The sequence below is a fragment of the Helianthus annuus genome, chromosome 9 (genome assembly GCF_002127325.2).
Source record: "Helianthus annuus cultivar XRQ/B chromosome 9, HanXRQr2.0-SUNRISE, whole genome shotgun sequence".
Lineage (NCBI taxonomy): Eukaryota > Viridiplantae > Streptophyta > Magnoliopsida > Asterales > Asteraceae > Helianthus > Helianthus annuus.
In genome coordinates this window covers 68,165,477-68,181,469 of record NC_035441.2, presented here as the reverse complement: position 1 = coordinate 68,181,469, position 15,993 = coordinate 68,165,477, and the positions used below count along the sequence as shown (strand labels likewise).

General features: G+C 36.9%; 1 protein-coding gene and 1 long non-coding RNA gene across 41 annotated transcripts; one reads left to right on the top strand and one right to left on the bottom strand.

The window, feature by feature from the left end:
• Positions 1-1,939: 1,939 nt before the first annotated feature.
• LOC110874380 lies at positions 1,940-4,377 on the bottom strand. Its single transcript, XR_002555898.2, has 4 exons — positions 4,303-4,377; positions 3,936-4,002; positions 2,756-2,803; positions 1,940-2,265 (listed from the first exon to the last, which is right to left on the bottom strand). It is a non-coding gene; the product is annotated as an uncharacterized LOC110874380 (long non-coding RNA).
• Positions 4,378-4,643: 266 nt separating this feature from the next.
• On the top strand, positions 4,644-9,440 carry LOC110877815 (pyruvate dehydrogenase E1 component subunit beta, mitochondrial-like). 40 transcript variants are annotated; one of them, XR_004866890.1, is made up of 15 exons: positions 4,646-4,912; positions 5,112-5,227; positions 5,329-5,352; positions 5,510-5,601; positions 5,833-5,922; positions 6,016-6,434; positions 6,537-6,633; positions 6,713-6,730; positions 7,029-7,093; positions 7,291-7,418; positions 7,534-7,770; positions 7,858-7,938; positions 8,015-8,041; positions 8,110-8,196; positions 9,024-9,440. XR_004866890.1 is itself a non-coding variant. In XM_035977445.1 (9 exons), exons 5-9 carry the CDS (start codon positions 7,684-7,686, stop codon positions 9,076-9,078), a joined length of 348 nt encoding a protein of 115 aa, XP_035833338.1. In that variant the 5' UTR covers positions 6,076-6,633; positions 6,702-6,947; positions 7,014-7,093; positions 7,305-7,418; positions 7,534-7,683; the 3' UTR covers positions 9,079-9,440. The 40 variants fall into 40 exon arrangements, 1 of the variants encoding a protein (XP_035833338.1); XR_004866889.1 differs by having other exon boundaries at positions 7,014-7,093; XR_004866869.1 differs by having other exon boundaries at positions 6,713-6,947; positions 7,014-7,093.
• The last annotated feature ends 6,553 nt before the right edge of the window (positions 9,441-15,993 follow it).

Genomic DNA, 15,993 nt, shown 5'->3' with positions numbered 1-15,993 from the left:
TATTATCGCAGCCAACCCTGGCGTGTGTGCGAAGATCAGTTCTATATGCATCACTAGTCTAGCAGTATCTTAACCAATCACCTTCCTCACCCGAGGATCATATCACTACGTTCCATTATCCAGAGAAGTATAAATAAATAAATCAATCCCATTCCCACCCTGGGAACCCCATGCCTTGGCTGTGTGAACTCACCTTGGTTTGCTCGGTATGTTATTGCTTCTATGGTTTATCAAATGTCTAAGTCTGTTACACACGACCTAGGATATGTTGCACATGATACGATGTAAGTGTTTGCATCAGATTAGGGTTTGCAAGTCATTGATAATCAATTAACTGTGTTTTGTGTGCTTATTGTGTACAGGATGATATCACATAGACTGTTCATGCATGCAAGATCATACAGTTGCATTCAGTATCATACGATTATATACAGAATCATACGTCACGTAATCAGTTCATCGTATTCATATAATTCATGCGTCGCGTCTTGATTACACAGTTAATTACACAGTTTAATCTAACGTGGATGTTAATCTAATTGCCACTGTTAACATACTTAACATGTTACATCGTTAATAAGCTTAACAGGTTTAACAGAGTTACGGCTTCAATTAAATCATACACCTTAACAGATTCACATCACTAATCATACAGCTCATTGATCCACAGAATCATTACACAACTTCGGACAGGGCCTTGCCCTTTGTAAAACTCAGACAAGTGTGTGTGGGGGTTTCCCCCTGTTTAAAGGTCGGATAAGAAAATGGTGGGGGCTTTAAAGGTCGGACAAGGGATCAAGTCATGAAAGTCGGACCATGGGGGTTTAGAAACTCGGACAATACAAGGTGACAAGAAACTCGGACTACATGTGTGTCCACAAAACTCGGACATAAGCACATATGAAAGGTCGGACCACCCTTCCAAGGGTTAAAAGTCGGACCACTCATCTCCAATACACAAAACTCAGACCAAGATGTTTTATATATTAAAAACTCGGACTAAAGGTGTGGGGGGGGGCTTCCCTGTTAAGAAAGTCGGACTAGAGGGGGTTTAAAATTCGGATGGCACAAGTGACAAGGAAACTCGGATCCTTATGCAACATAAAACTCGGACAGATGCTTTCTTGTATTAAAACTCGGATCCCTTGTGTTTGTTTTAACGTTCGGACTATTATATGAGTCATGAAACTCAGACAATTACATTCACTCACAAACCTCAGACAAACATTCAATCACACGTTCTTTGTGATTGCAACAGTTACACTTTACACATTCAACAGTTACGTTCTACAATTCATACGATCTAGAAAACCCTAATTCGTTCATTGCACAACAGGAATCAATTTAACAATTAACAACTTCATCATATCATGCATATCTTGTCATCAAACGAACGATTTCACGACTAATCATCATCATAACACAATAATCAAGATTCAAATTAAACACAGAACCATCAAATCAAAGCTAGGGTTTACAAGTATTGTAATAATCAAGAATTGATACCATCAAACAATCAATAAACAGTAATCATTTACCTTGTGTTGATTCTAGAGAAAATGTGGAATCGAAAGTGATGAATAGCTTGCCAATGATGATGTGATGATTGCCAGAGAAAACCAAAGAATGAAAGTACGTGCCTTGTTTATTGTGTGAGGTTTAGTGAAGGATTAGGGTTATGTATCATATAAGTTTCACTAATAACTCTACACACCCTTAATTACTATATCTTACACAAGCACACCATCTCACATCAATTTCACAGTTTCACCACCAAGTTCATACATTTAACAAATTTATCACAATTAACACATAACCATGTATAATCACACAATACACCTCATTGTATCAAAACGTATACAATTTCCATAGCAATTAATTGTGCAAATAATTAACTACACAAACAATGAACGTGCAATAAATGCGAAATAGAATCTTGGAAATTCGAGTTGTCACATTCTAGAGGTTCTCAGGGTGAGGAGTTAAGATACCTAAATCGCTATAACCGATAGCTCTGATACCATCTTCTGTCACACCCCGACTCACAGCGGAAGACAATCTCGGGGTGCGGCAGACACATGGCACTCCTCATAATTTAAAAACATTACATTACATAGAACAGGAGCATCGGTTACAACGTCTTCGAACTATCACATTACAAACCATATATTAAAAGTGGTACTACAAGCCATTATAGCTTTTATTATGCTACGTCCGCCTACTAGATCCTTCCATACGCACACGTTCACTCCTGTTTTGTTTTACCTGAAATGCATGTTAGTTTTTAAAATGATTAGCTAAACGACGCAGGTGAGTTCCACTGGTTTGGTTGTTTCGTTTCAAAATGTATCAACATGTTTAATTGCACATATCACGGTTCATAGATGGAATTACATGAGTGTCACAAGTGAAACCTAGACTGTTTTAATCGTACTGTGTCACACAGACACTTAATCGCACCACCTGTATCACATGCAGTTTAATGCCCTCGGGTAGTTATGTCTAACAACATAGCCTAGTTAGGATGTGTGCAGTTGCCTGGCTGCCGGCCGCACCTGTCCAGCGGGCAACTAGGTTTGTCAGACCAATATTACCATCCAATGCCCACAGCTTACGTTAATCACTTGTATCGGGGCTAATATCGTGTGTTAGATAATTCACATCATAGCAAGTTGGTGCAATTAACACAGTTTGTAACATGCAAATCAACCCAGAAAACAGTAAAACAAATTAAAAGTGGGGGAGTGAAACTCACAGCGCAAATAGCAGTGTCGGCTAAAGAGTGTTTAATCAACGAAATCAGCTTTAATAGCACACATGCAAGTAAGGACTCAAATCAGTATCTAAGTCGGTAATGGTTATAACTTGGATTTGGTCAGGAGTTTTCACCCCCGGATTGAGTCTATAGGACACGGGTATGTTGATGGAGGTCAGGGTAGTATTAGTTTTCAGTTTGGCTTTCGGGCACCGGTTCGCGTGTCAGCCAATGTCAGTAGTTTAACGTGTCCGGATAATGGTACATAAATACCAATAGTACCAACACATTGTTATTTAAGAATTATTAACTTCTCATTAAGGGAGTTTGGGTGTTTGGGGAGTCCAGGTTGCCGAATTTTGAGTTTCCGTTTCCACCGTCGGGGATTTTCCAGAACTGGTATTTGACACACCCCAAGTGTCCACTCCGCCCTGGAAGCTCCCAGAATATTCCCCATGTTCCCATTATAGTATTTGTCGGGTTGGGTCAGTTCCCAGTTCCGGCAGGTTCGTTACACGGTAAACTGCCGAAATTGATTTAAAATAACCCATTTTTAATCCCAAAAATTCCATTCTATCTATAATTTGAATAAAATTTTGAAAATTTTTATATATCTCAGTAAAAATCTGTAGAATATGGGAAAAGTTTCTGGGAATTTATTTTGGCATTTTACTTGTCTAAATAAATTATTTATAAAACCATATTTAACCACAGAAATAACATTAATTACCATCAATGATCCGAAAATTCCCAAACATTTCCTGGACATCCCTTATGTTTCCATAAACATCTCCAAAAATTTTAAGATTTTTCCGATTTTGTTTCGGGGTGTTTCCGGCTACCGAAAATTCGCAAAAACGTGGATTTTTAACCCAAATCAAAACTCAACCAATGGACTCCAAATTTTCCCAGAACATTCCACATATGTTTCTTAGTGTCTCTGTAAAATTTGGGATGTATTGAATCCGTTTGGTATTTTTTCCAGAATTCTTTTTAGTAAAACAGTCAAAATTTTATCAAAAATCGTAAAAATTTCCAAAAATTCTACAATTTTACGTGGACCTGCCTGACAATACCCTTCATCATCACACCAAATTTAAGCTTAATCCAAGTATCACCGACCAAGTTATAGCCAAAACAAAATTCTGCCTATCCTAGATTCGGTTTTCGGATGTTATACCTAGCGCAAGCTTTGATTCCAAGCGTTCCTTGTGAGTCCAGAAGTATGTGTGGGCTATATTCAGTACCTACACATCAAGTACAATCCAAATATGCTAGAACTTAGATCAATCAAGCCTTATTTCATTGTTTTTCGGTTAATCGACTAGTTAAACGATTTCTGTCGAATAGGTGTTGATTAGGGTATCAAACCCCAAAGATTTGTAACCATGGCGGCCATATAACACCAGGGAATCCATATGGTGTTCATATTCAGCGCATAAACATGTTTGAACTTCCAAAAATCATGGATTAAAAAGGGTTTTCATGGCCTAAACCATGTTTAATCAAGAAACCAAGCTTAAAACCATAAAAAATAAGGTTGATACCTTTAATTTGAGGCTTTTTCTTGTAAGATCAGCTGGGTTTTATGAGAATGAAGCAGAATTTTGGGAGGATTTTTGTGTGAAAATTAAAAGAAAAAAATGAAATATCTATACTACTTTAATAAGGATATAGGAAGGACAGAATGGTAATTCGACAAGGTGTTGAAAACACCCTCAATGCACAATGTACAAGTCTTAAGGCACCAAGAAACACAAATAAATTACCCTTCCACTGGTTCATCTTCAGCCGTCCATTTTCTTTCATGTCTTCACACGGATCATGATCTAACGGATGATGTTGTTTTCACACGGATCCACCTTTCCCCTTCCTTATCTCTCATCTCTCTCACAACTCACATCTCACCCGTCTCTCTCTCTTTCTCTGGCGATTCCAGATCCAGATCTGGATCTAGGGTTTCTCTGCTATCTCTCTCGCGATCCAAGTTATTCTTTTTGGTTGTTATTTGATGAATTTATGATGAAGGTGTGTTTAGGAGAGCAAATTCTTGAAGTTTTTAGGGCAATGGCAATTTAAGCCGATTGGATCATGTGGTACCGATGCTGATATGCATTGTACCGTCTCTCATTCAATCTGCAAACTCGAGGTCAACTGGTAACTCTGAATCAACTATCTATTTCTTTACTCTTTGATGTTTAATTATTGTTTCTTTACCGATTACATCTAAAGTTCAGACAATTACAAATTTTTTATATATATATAATCAACTATCAACTATCTTTTTTTATATATATAATCAAAGGATTAAAAGTGAGGCCCTAAACACTAAAATCTCTACATGATTTGCGTACAGGGCTGGGAATTTGGTTGGATCAAGTACCGGAGCAGAAGTAATCAGTGGCGTGTCCTCTTCCAGACCAGTTAAATTGGCAGATCTTCAAAGAATTCTAAGCAATATTGGACCCTCAGGTATGTCATAAAGTTGTTAATGTAACTCTTTTTGTTTTGTTTTGTTTTTTTTTTTTTTGCTTATCATTCTGAACGGATATCTTTACTTGAATGATGTTCAGGGGAGGCAGCAGATCCCGATGGAGGTAGTGTTGATTAAAGTTCTTACGTAATTGTTATATAATTACTTTTGCATGTGGAAATGAAATTTAAACATCTATAATTTGTTACAATTGATTAATGTTTACCTTCTCAATGATCTGCCTTAATTCTGATTTAGTTATTGTGAAATTTTGTTTATAGGTTTAGGATTGGGTGATATCCTGAAGCCTGAACTTCTATTGCCATTGATGGAGACATTGTCACTCGAGAACGTAGCATCTCATTTACCTGAGGTAACACAATCTTGACCCGTTTACATATAACTGGGCCGTGTTACATCTCAAATGGGTCAAGTAAAAATTTTCTTTTAGCAAGAACAGGAATGAGTCAAATGGGTTGGAACTCGGCTCAGTAAAATATTCTTTTTCAACCATAATTAATGCATCAACTATTTATAGAAAATGAAAAGAATGTTTGTGGGTCAACCCGACCCGTCCATTCTAACCTGTAATAAAACTTGTCAGGTTACTGCAGGGTGAATGGACACGAGTGTCCAATTAATGGAGTTGCTGCAAAGTCCTCCTTTTCGTCAACAAGTTGACTCTTTTACCTATGTGAGGATCCACACGTCATCTCCTTGCTGCTTTTTTTCTGCAATTTTTTTACAATTGGTATTTTAAGTTGTTTGTGAACCGTGATCTGTGCAGGTCTGAAGACTGGTCAAATAGATCTGACTCAATTTGGAGTTGACCCAAGTAAATGTAAGCACTACAATTTACATTCTGTTGTTCATAATTATAAAAAAAACATGGTTTCCGTAATATCTTGTATAACAAACGATTTAGTTGTTTTATGTAATGAATAATAAACTTCAACGATTTCTCTTTTAGTGGTTTTTTGCATCTATTTTACCTTTTTAGGTGTTGAGGTATTTTTTTTTTTGGTTTTACTGCTAACTGTGTTATAAAATATGAATGGTTTATGTTTACAAACAAATACATGGGCCTATATTTTCTTGAGGCTCTTAAAGATTCTGTTGCAAAAACATCGGATACTGATGATCCAATGCAAGATGCTGGTGATGCAAGATCTCAGACTTGTAATCAAACTGATGAAATGGATGAAGGTCAATAACAAAATTTGATTCAGCAGTTTGTTTTGTTCTCAGTGAGAGACATAACATTACAGATTTGTGGATACTGCAAGTGTTCCTTTATTACTTTTACAGCTAAAGATGGGATGGTGGATGGCAACGTGCTGCGATGGCTGCAATGGTGGATGGCAGCGGTGCTCCGAGCAGCCTCATAGTCGATCCATGGCCAATAGTAAGTTTTTTATTGCTTTGAGACAAACTCAAAAAACCATTGCAAATGGTGATGTTGAATTTTTTTAGTGCTTTTGTAGATTACAAGAGGATAATCGGTATGTCAAAGTTTCCATTAACCAACACAAGCAACTTTCTTCTGGAATTCTCATCCATCACGAATAACTGGTGATTCCATTAAAAAACATCCTACTAAGCTTAAACCCAAGCACAACAACATTATATCCAAAATAAAAACACGACCAAAGCTCAAGTCAGTTGACTTTTCAAAGTTGACCAGTCCATTGATTTTGTGAAAAAAAAATTTGGTCTTTGGTAAGTCTATTTTGCTGTATATTATATTTTATTTAAATCGAATGAAGGACTAATTTGCTTGCTTAGCTGAATGATTTAAAGGTCGAACTCACACCTCTCCGTCTCGCTAAAGTCGCCGGTAATGCTCCCAGCAAGTTCTATAAAATGTAAGCCAATTTACTTTTACACCCACTCAAAGTATGATATTGCTTTGTAGGATTAATTATCTAATTTAACAGCTTCTATGCACTTAAGTGTTTAAATAACGGATTGCTTTTTCGACATTTGGTTTTCTGCTTTGTATTGTTTCAAATAATGTTTAATGATATGGATTATGATATTTGTTACTTTTTAACTAATTTAGAACTTCCGATTCAGTGTACTCCATCCTTCCCTCTCGGCACATACATTTGGTAACTGGATTGTTTGGCGTGGATTTGGTTATCAACATCTGAGATCTGTAGTCCCTTGACGGCGTGTACCGTATGGAAGGTACGGTTGACTTACTTTTGCTATATGTTTATTGTATTTTTTTTTTTTTTGTAATTTTATGCAAAAAAAAGTTGTTATGTGATGTGTTTACATCCGCTTCGATTGATTTCTTTAGGTTCAAAAATATATTTGGTCACAACTCACAATAAAGCTGGAATTCAAAGGGGTAGTGGCGGTCTGTTCGCTGAAGTGGAAGAGATTTATCACTACAGCCAAGAGGGTAGACCTGACTGATGTGGGCATTGTTGGCGGTCTGTTCGCTGAAATGGAAGAGAAGGACAAGGGGCTTCCAAATTCTTTGTATATGGGTCGAGCCAAGGGACTTCCAAATTCTTTGTTTACGTCAAGCAGAGTATTTTTTTTAAATTTTTTTATTTTGGTGACTTACAAATATATCTTAAGAAATTTGGATTTTAGATTTACTTTTCAAGTTTTACAGATGACAGTGCGAGATGCTCTGAACTCTGCTCTTAATGAGGAAATGGCTGCTGATCCCAATGTTTTTGTTATGGACGAAGAGGTAAAATTATTTTAATAAAAGGGTGTTCAGAGCTCTTTTTTTATTTAATTGATGCTCATCTTATTATAATGTGCAGGTAGGAGAATACCAAGGTGCATACAAGGTAAAATTTTTATGCTTTCTCAGCTCTCTCAGATTCTACAAATCAAATAACTAAAAGTGGCAAAACAGGCTGGTGAAGTCTGGAAGCTTTACTCATTCATATCCGTTTTGCTGGAGATCTGATACTCCTCTCATCTACAGATCCCTTCCCAGCTGGTACATTTTTTAATTTTTATTTTTTTAAGAATTTCTCGATTTAGATTTTGTTTTACCATACAACTTTTATTTATCTTTAGAGTAAAATGCCATTTTCGTCCCTCGGATTTGGCCAGTTTTGCGACTTTCAACCAAATGTTAGTTTTTTCACATTTGGATCCAAAAGGTTTGAAAATTTGCCATTTTCATACACCTGACATGACAGAGAAAATTGGATGGGGTTAACGAGCTGGATGAAAATGGCAAGATTTCAAACTTTTTGGATACAGATGCAAAAAACCAACCTTTGGATGAAAGCCTAAAAGCCTTTCTAAAAGCCAACTTTTTGTACGTGCAACGTTTATACTCATACCTAAAAGCCTTTCTAAAAACCTCTTTACCAGCCACGTCTCAATTCGGAGCTCATACATCCGACTCAGTTTTGGGAAAGGTTAAATATTGAGTCAACACTTTCAAAATGAACAAAAACAGGTCAAGCGAGTCAGTTTTATAAAAGCCAACGGTCAGTTTATTTAAACGGGTCAGTTTTTTTAACTTTTCAAATGGGTCAGTTTTATTAAGACGTTTGATAACGCATCATTTATTTTCCCAGTTGGTTGGTTGCTTCACAGTTTTAATAATGGGTCAGTTATCAAGGCGCTCGTATAAATTCTGCATAAAGATTAGTTAAACTGAAGCGACATTGCCAACTCACACTGTTTATTGGGGTAGAGAACAATATAACCTTAAATTTGTTAAATGATCATAGCTGCACAAGAAAATTATTAGAACATATTATTTTATTTCTATCTTATAACTTAATTAGTGAAAAAAATTTCAACTTTTAGCTATGGCGGATGTTGTTTCGGTAACGGGCCTGCTCATGATGCTATTCAAGAATAGTGTTTTAATTAAGCGAGGAAGATGACTCTATGGAAACAATACCCAAAATTCTCAAGTACAATTGTGAAATTATTCAAATTAAAAAGAGGCAAATGGGAGTCTTGATGAGTCATTTGCTGTAAATGTTGAAGAAAGCAGCAAGTTTAATGCTTTTAAGGTACTAAAAATGGGCAACAAACTTAAGTATTATTTGTGTTTTTAATAGACAACTTGGGATTCTGGGGAACTGTTTTGTATGTAGATGCAAAAGCCTATTATTATGAGATGTAATATTCATTCACAGTTTGTTGGATTTTCTTTGTATATGATGAATTTGACTTGATTTGGTTGGATATTGTGGATAAAGATTTGTTCCGAGCATAGATGAAATTCGCTGTCAATACTAGCAATAATGATTCATTATATAAAGAATTATGGTTTTTTGTTTTTACATTCTGTACGTTTAATTTTGACTATAGTTTGTGACTTTAAACATTTGTCATTCATAGTTTAAATGTCATACGACATTATATGGCCGACTTAACGTATTACCGGGGTTTAAAATAAAAAATAAATGTTGAACTAACAAACCCTCTTGCTTGATTGACGAAAACAACAAAATAAATTATCTATATCGAATGGCTCCCCGCCGCATCACGCGAGTTTCTTACTAGAAAAAGGATTTGATTGCTGTAGCCATGGTTGTGCTCAATAAAAAAAACAAAAAATACTATACAAGAATTGTTTCCTTTGTAGATATCAATCATGCTGTAAACTCTTTTAATTGGAAGAATCTCTTTTTAATGAAAAAGATCCGAGCAAAAGACACACTGAGCCGAGGCAATATAAAAGTGTAGAATGGTCATATTAGAAGTGTAGACTTGTTATACTGGAAGGGAAGAATGGTCATCTTGACACTTTCGGTTGAAGAAGAATACAAATAACGACTCTTTGCAGGTTGGGTCGCAATTAGAAGCCGTTGATGTGTATCGTTTGTGCTTTCACTTTTGTCCGATCATAAATCAGAAGTTTGTGACTTTTATTTTGTCGGAAATACCTACAGAATAGGCTTCAGATCGTACGTTATGTTTCCTTTTTCAATTAATTTTCTTAAATTGCATACGTGAATCCAAAGGTGACAGATGTGTATATATCTTTTCTTATTACATGGTATCATATTTGTAATATAACGTGACTTTTTATTCACTTTTCAGAGACAATGGTGTGGAAAGGAGTGGCCGCATGAATTTTTTTAATTATTTAATTATTTAGTGGGTCTAATGAAACCTGATTCCTTGTACCGTTGCGAATGTATGATTTTTTTAATTATTTAATTATTATCTATAAAGCTCTTGACACACCAATGCTACGAATTAAAAAAAAAAACCAATAGAAATAGTAAGCAATATATCACAAGAGGATTGATAAACTAACAGAAAACGAGTACCGTGTCATGAATTGTAACCCCGCTGGTTTTGAAGTACCTTAACCAAAAATTTAAATTTCCGTTATGACTCAACTGAACTGAACATTCTCAAGCACACCCTTAGAATTACTAACATGTGTTGTGTTTTCCGTTGCATTGCGAATTTGGTTTTGGTTATGGCTCAAAACCGAACCGCCCCGTACATAGCCCTAAATCACCAACCTAAGTGATATGTTTCCCGCCGCATCACGCGGGTAAAAGACTAGTATATATATATATATATATATATATATATATATATATACATAGGGAAAGGTTAACGTACAAAACTGCTTAACCTACAAAACGTACGCGACGGCATCACAACAGGCGTAATTAACTTTATAACATGCGTGATTATACATTGAACAAAAAAGCCATGCGTGATTACCATACATGTATGCGTAATAATGCAGAATTTTGGTCCCATGCGTGATTAGGTTTCCATTTACAACTTGCGTGATTTTCAAATGCACTTGCGTAATTTGGTCGCGTACGTTTTGTAGGTTAAGCTGTAATGTACATTATACTTTCTCTATATATATATATGGGGGTGGTGGCGGGTCCCTAGGGCCACCTCGTGCTTCGTATAGTGCGCTAAAAGATGATGTTTATCTTCCGTTGAGTGTTTAGGTTCGTTTACGGGTCCCGGACGCGTTCTCGATTTGCGTGACGTACTCCGTTTCGCGCGTAATTAGTGTCAAAAGACTCGGTTTTAAAAATCATGCATAACCGTCTTGAAATCTGAACCCAGTTATGTTTTAATCGTAAAAGACTCGTATTAGGGTGGTCTAAGTGTTTTTAAGCTTGATCGATCGTTCCTTGCAAGTTTGATTGCCTTATGTTATTCCTGAAACGAAAGCATTTCCCTAACCGGGAAGCTGCTTCGTTTTGCGTGCCCGATCTCTGATTGGCTTCAAACCTTATGTCACAGTCTGCAGCACAAAATTAAGTTGTTCCTGGAACTCAAAATCCTAAATGATGCTACCGATAACCTAACAATCAATGTCAAAGGTTTAGTGCGCTGTTAAACGGAAAGCTCCGGTTTAACACGTGTTTAAAGTCTAAGGATACTAATTTCACATCATGGGTCCTTATTAGTGTCATGTCATTCATAACGTGTTTTCGGATTCCTCCGAGACATAACAGATATCGTTCAAGCAAGCACATAAGTCACACATGTTGTTAGGGTTTTCGCGCAATTAAAGTGTTAAGTATGCTTTACAGTTTTGGACCGTTTAGGGTGTACCGGGTTTTGTCATGGTTGTCACATAAGTCAAGCGGTCTCGACAACCACTTAGACTTTCGAACCCGACCCGTTTTGTCAATCATTAGGATCCGACCAAACATATTTTGTGACCATAGTTGTATATGGAATAACCTTCCGTGGTTATACCTTATGGTCACTTCCTTTAGTTGGTTGTATGATAAGTAGTTTATATGACCCCTTTTTGCGCATTTTTTCAATTTAAGCATATGTAACCAAAATTTTAACACTTAAACTGATTATGCAACATTATTAAACATGTTAGGGCATATAATACTTATCATAGGGCTAGTTAGACCATCCGAACGCGCATTTGCACAAATGACGCGTTAAAGTAGCGTAAACTACCTTAACGGGTCAAAAGCACTGAGGATAGGTATCAAATCAGAATGTAGGCTTGTTTAAACCATATTATATGAGTTCCAACACTCATTTGGTTTACGAGACCTCGTTCTACCCGATCTCCCGATTTAGGTCTCGATTTATTAACATAGTGATCCGATACTAGGTGCCACTTGATTCCTTGATTGCCCGAGCTTTGTTAGTTCACTTAATCAAGGATACCTTGAAATCTCAAGTGAGTACATAGTTCCCCTATTTTATGCTTTCAATTGTTTTGGGGTGATTCATATGTTCCTATTCACTATTTTCATGATTTCAAGCTATATGATTTCACATGAATAGTACTTATCTTATGAAGAATTGAAACTGTTATCTATGGCTTAAATACTGATTTTCAAAGTTTGTAAGACTATTTGTTGGTTCATATTTTTACTTATACATTCATTAACTATGATCAAGCCGATTGGTAGTACGATATAGCGCTATAGGTTGACACCCCATTCCTGTCGTATGAAATGTCAGAAACCAAAGTTTAAACCAAATAGATTTTGCCTTCGTGGTAAATCTATAGTCACCAAAGTGTAGTTTGATACACTAAGGTTTGAATATATTGTCAAATCACGATCTATGGTATATTTCGATATACTACTAAGGCATATTTCGATATGCTGCCAACGTGATATTATATTAACCAATGTATAGACTGCAAATGTTTTCCAATTAAGCCATAAAAAAATAAGTTATTTCCAAATCCAAACCATAGCTTGATATGCTATTGTCTACTAATATATAGTTTGATATACTGCCAAATCACGATTAAGGTATATTTCGATATACTATCAAAGCATATTTTGATATGCTTCCAACGTAATACTGTTTTACTAAAGCATAGTTTGATATGCTCCCAATGTGATATTGTATACCAAAGCATAGTTTGATATGCTATTTACAAAACCAAAGTATAGTTTGATATACTACGACTCTAGTATTTCCTAAACCAAAGTATATTTCGATATACTACCAAAGTATAGTTTGATATGCTATTTCCAATACAAAGTATAGTTTGACATACTACCGGAGCTTTCAATCCTAAATCAAAGTATACTTTTGATATACTACTAATGTGACACCCCAGGAAAACCAGTGAACGATATAACTTACCTAGCTTCCTCAGTAAGTGCGTACCAAATTTCGGGACGAAATTTCTTTTAAGTTGGGGATAATGTGACAACTCGTATTGCGAACCCACTTTGTGTAACGTACGTGTCTATGTGAGCTTTATTATTTGATTTAATGTATGATTGTTATGATTGTGTGCTTTATGTTATGTAATGTATGTATGTATATAATCGAGCCCAAACCGCACAACCATCACTCAATCGCACAAGCCCACTTTGGGCCGTACCTCTTGTATCCGGATCAAGGACAACCCATTAAGGGGATTCGGCCCACTCCCTTTATGCGAATAACAATTAGAGTATAGGGTATACACCTCATTTGTTACAAAACACTCTACACACACAAAACCCTAGGTCCCTCTTCTCTCCTTCGAAGCCGACGGCACCAAGATTACTCGTTTGGATCAATTCTTGTTCACCCTCTTTCATATCGGTTAGTATCTTGTTATTGTTTTCTTGTTGAATGATGATATGAATCCGTGCTAGACTAAACCGATTAGGGTGGTATGTGTGATGATAAGCTAATGATGTTTAATGATAGTATTCTTATTAACATGGTGAACTATGATGCTAATTAGTAGTGTTCTTGTTAATCGGACACATGTGTATGTTGATTTAATGCTCATATGAATCGGTTGGAGATAGATGTTAATCCGTGTATGTTATATGATTCGGATCATAGCTTGTTAATGTGCTAAGTGAATCGGGTTATGTTGATATTCTCGGCTACATGTTCATATGAATTGATAGATTATTGTTCATGATTATGTTTCGATTAGGGTTCATGTGAATTGGATGCTAGATGTGCTTGTTTGATCGATAATTGTTTTGGTTTGAAAACTGTTAATTGATTTGTAAAATTTGGAAACTGATTAGTTGTTGATTGATATGATAAGTTTGGAAACTGTTAATTAGATTGTAACCGATTGGCAAGAAATCCGGATGATTAAACTACTCGCACAAGACTTCTTGGTCGTACAAGAAGTCTAGTCGCACAAGTCATCTGATCGCACAAGATGATCCATACGCACAAGGAAAACTTGGTCGCACAAGGTGTTTCTAGTCGCACAAGGCGTAATGGATCACACAAGTTGTTAAGCTGTTGGGCCGGACAGCCCAAATCACAGCACACAACCCAATCTGATCGCACAACATGATTTCCAGTCGCACAAGATGCATGGACCGCACAAGCGTTATGTTTGTTAACTGTTGGGCCGGGTGTATATTTTGGGCTGGGCTAGTCCGATCGCACAAATCCAACGGATCGCACAAGTCACTTTTGCATGTTTTTAATTGGGCCGAGTAGGCTGTTGGACTGCTTAACTAATTGGGCCGGTTACTATTGGACTTAGTTTATTCGCACAAGTTGTATGTGTTGTTGACTGTTAAGTATTGCCATGATCTATACGTGTTTGTAACGTGTTAACTTGTGTGAAACATACGTGCATTATTTAAGTCAAAACCTGACTTATATGGTAACCCTGTTAGGACGAGGTTGACCACTCTTAGTTCAAGAAAACCTATTTGTGTATCTGCCGAGCAATCCAAGGTGAGTTCACACAGCCAAGGCTTGGGGTTCCCGGGTGGGAATGGGATTGGATGACTTATTGTATATACTCAGATGGTAGAACCTAACGATAAGATACGGCTAGACTAGTAACACTTATTGAACTGATCTTCGCACACCTGCCAAGGGTTGGCCGTGATATTATGACTGACTTCGCACACCTGCCATAGGAAGGCCGCGAACTAAATGTACTAATCTTCGCACACCTGCCTGGGAGGCCGCGATACAAATAAACCTAGTCTAGAATACTTGGGAAAAACATCCCCTAATATCTTCGCATACCTGCCTGGGAGGCCGCGATGGAAACTAATACGATACATGACATAATGAACGAACATACTACTACTCACACTATACTGTTACTGAACTATTAACTGTGAACTCGCTCAACTAGTTGTTGACTCTCTGCTGCATGCCTTGCAGGACCTTAGGTACTTATGGAGCTTGCACAAGGAGGAGCAGGTCGTTGTGGGATACGAATCGTAGACGTTATGATAAAAAATTGAACTTATAACTTTACTTTGGGTTTTCATATTATGCTTCCGCTACTTAATTTACGTTTTGTTGAACATCAATCATGTCGTGATGAATTACATTAACTACTTTTAATATTAGATGCTATGTTCGATATGATTGGTGGCTTGATCCTGGTCATGTCACGCCTCCAAGCGGTGGTACTCCGCGTGTGGATTTTGGGGGTGTGACAGATTGGTATCAGAGCCATTGGTTATAGAGAACTCGGTTTTAATATGGGAAAAACGTTTTTATTAAAACCGGACTATAACCAGAACAGTGCTCTCAACGATCCACAACGACGCTTCGCTCCACGTGCAAGACTCGACATTCTAGGTAATATGGTTTATGTTTATTACCTGCTTGCTAGAAATGCATAGAACTTGCTCGTATTACGTTAGATACACATGACACTATTGCCTGAGAACACCTACGTGCTTACACTTTTCTGTCATCGCACTACTCGCGAACCATTCTCACTTACGCTACTTTTACTTTGAAGAAACATGTCTAGACGAATTAACATGACTCAAGCCCAGTTGACGGCTCTCATTAACGAACAAGTTGCTGCGGCACTTGTAGCCGCACAAGCAGGAGGTATATC

Excerpts from the sequence above, each read along its gene's own strand:
- LOC110877815 (XM_035977445.1), top strand. The coding sequence starts at position 7,684 with ATGGAAGAGAAGGACAAGGGGCTTCCAAATTCTTTGTATATGGGTCGA. Across the intron at positions 7,939-8,014 it reads TTTTTGTTATGGACGAAGAG|GTAGGAGAATACCAAGGTGC; the intron begins GTAAAATTATTT and ends TATAATGTGCAG. Across the intron at positions 8,197-9,023 it reads TACAGATCCCTTCCCAGCTG|CTATGGCGGATGTTGTTTCG; the intron begins GTACATTTTTTA and ends TTCAACTTTTAG.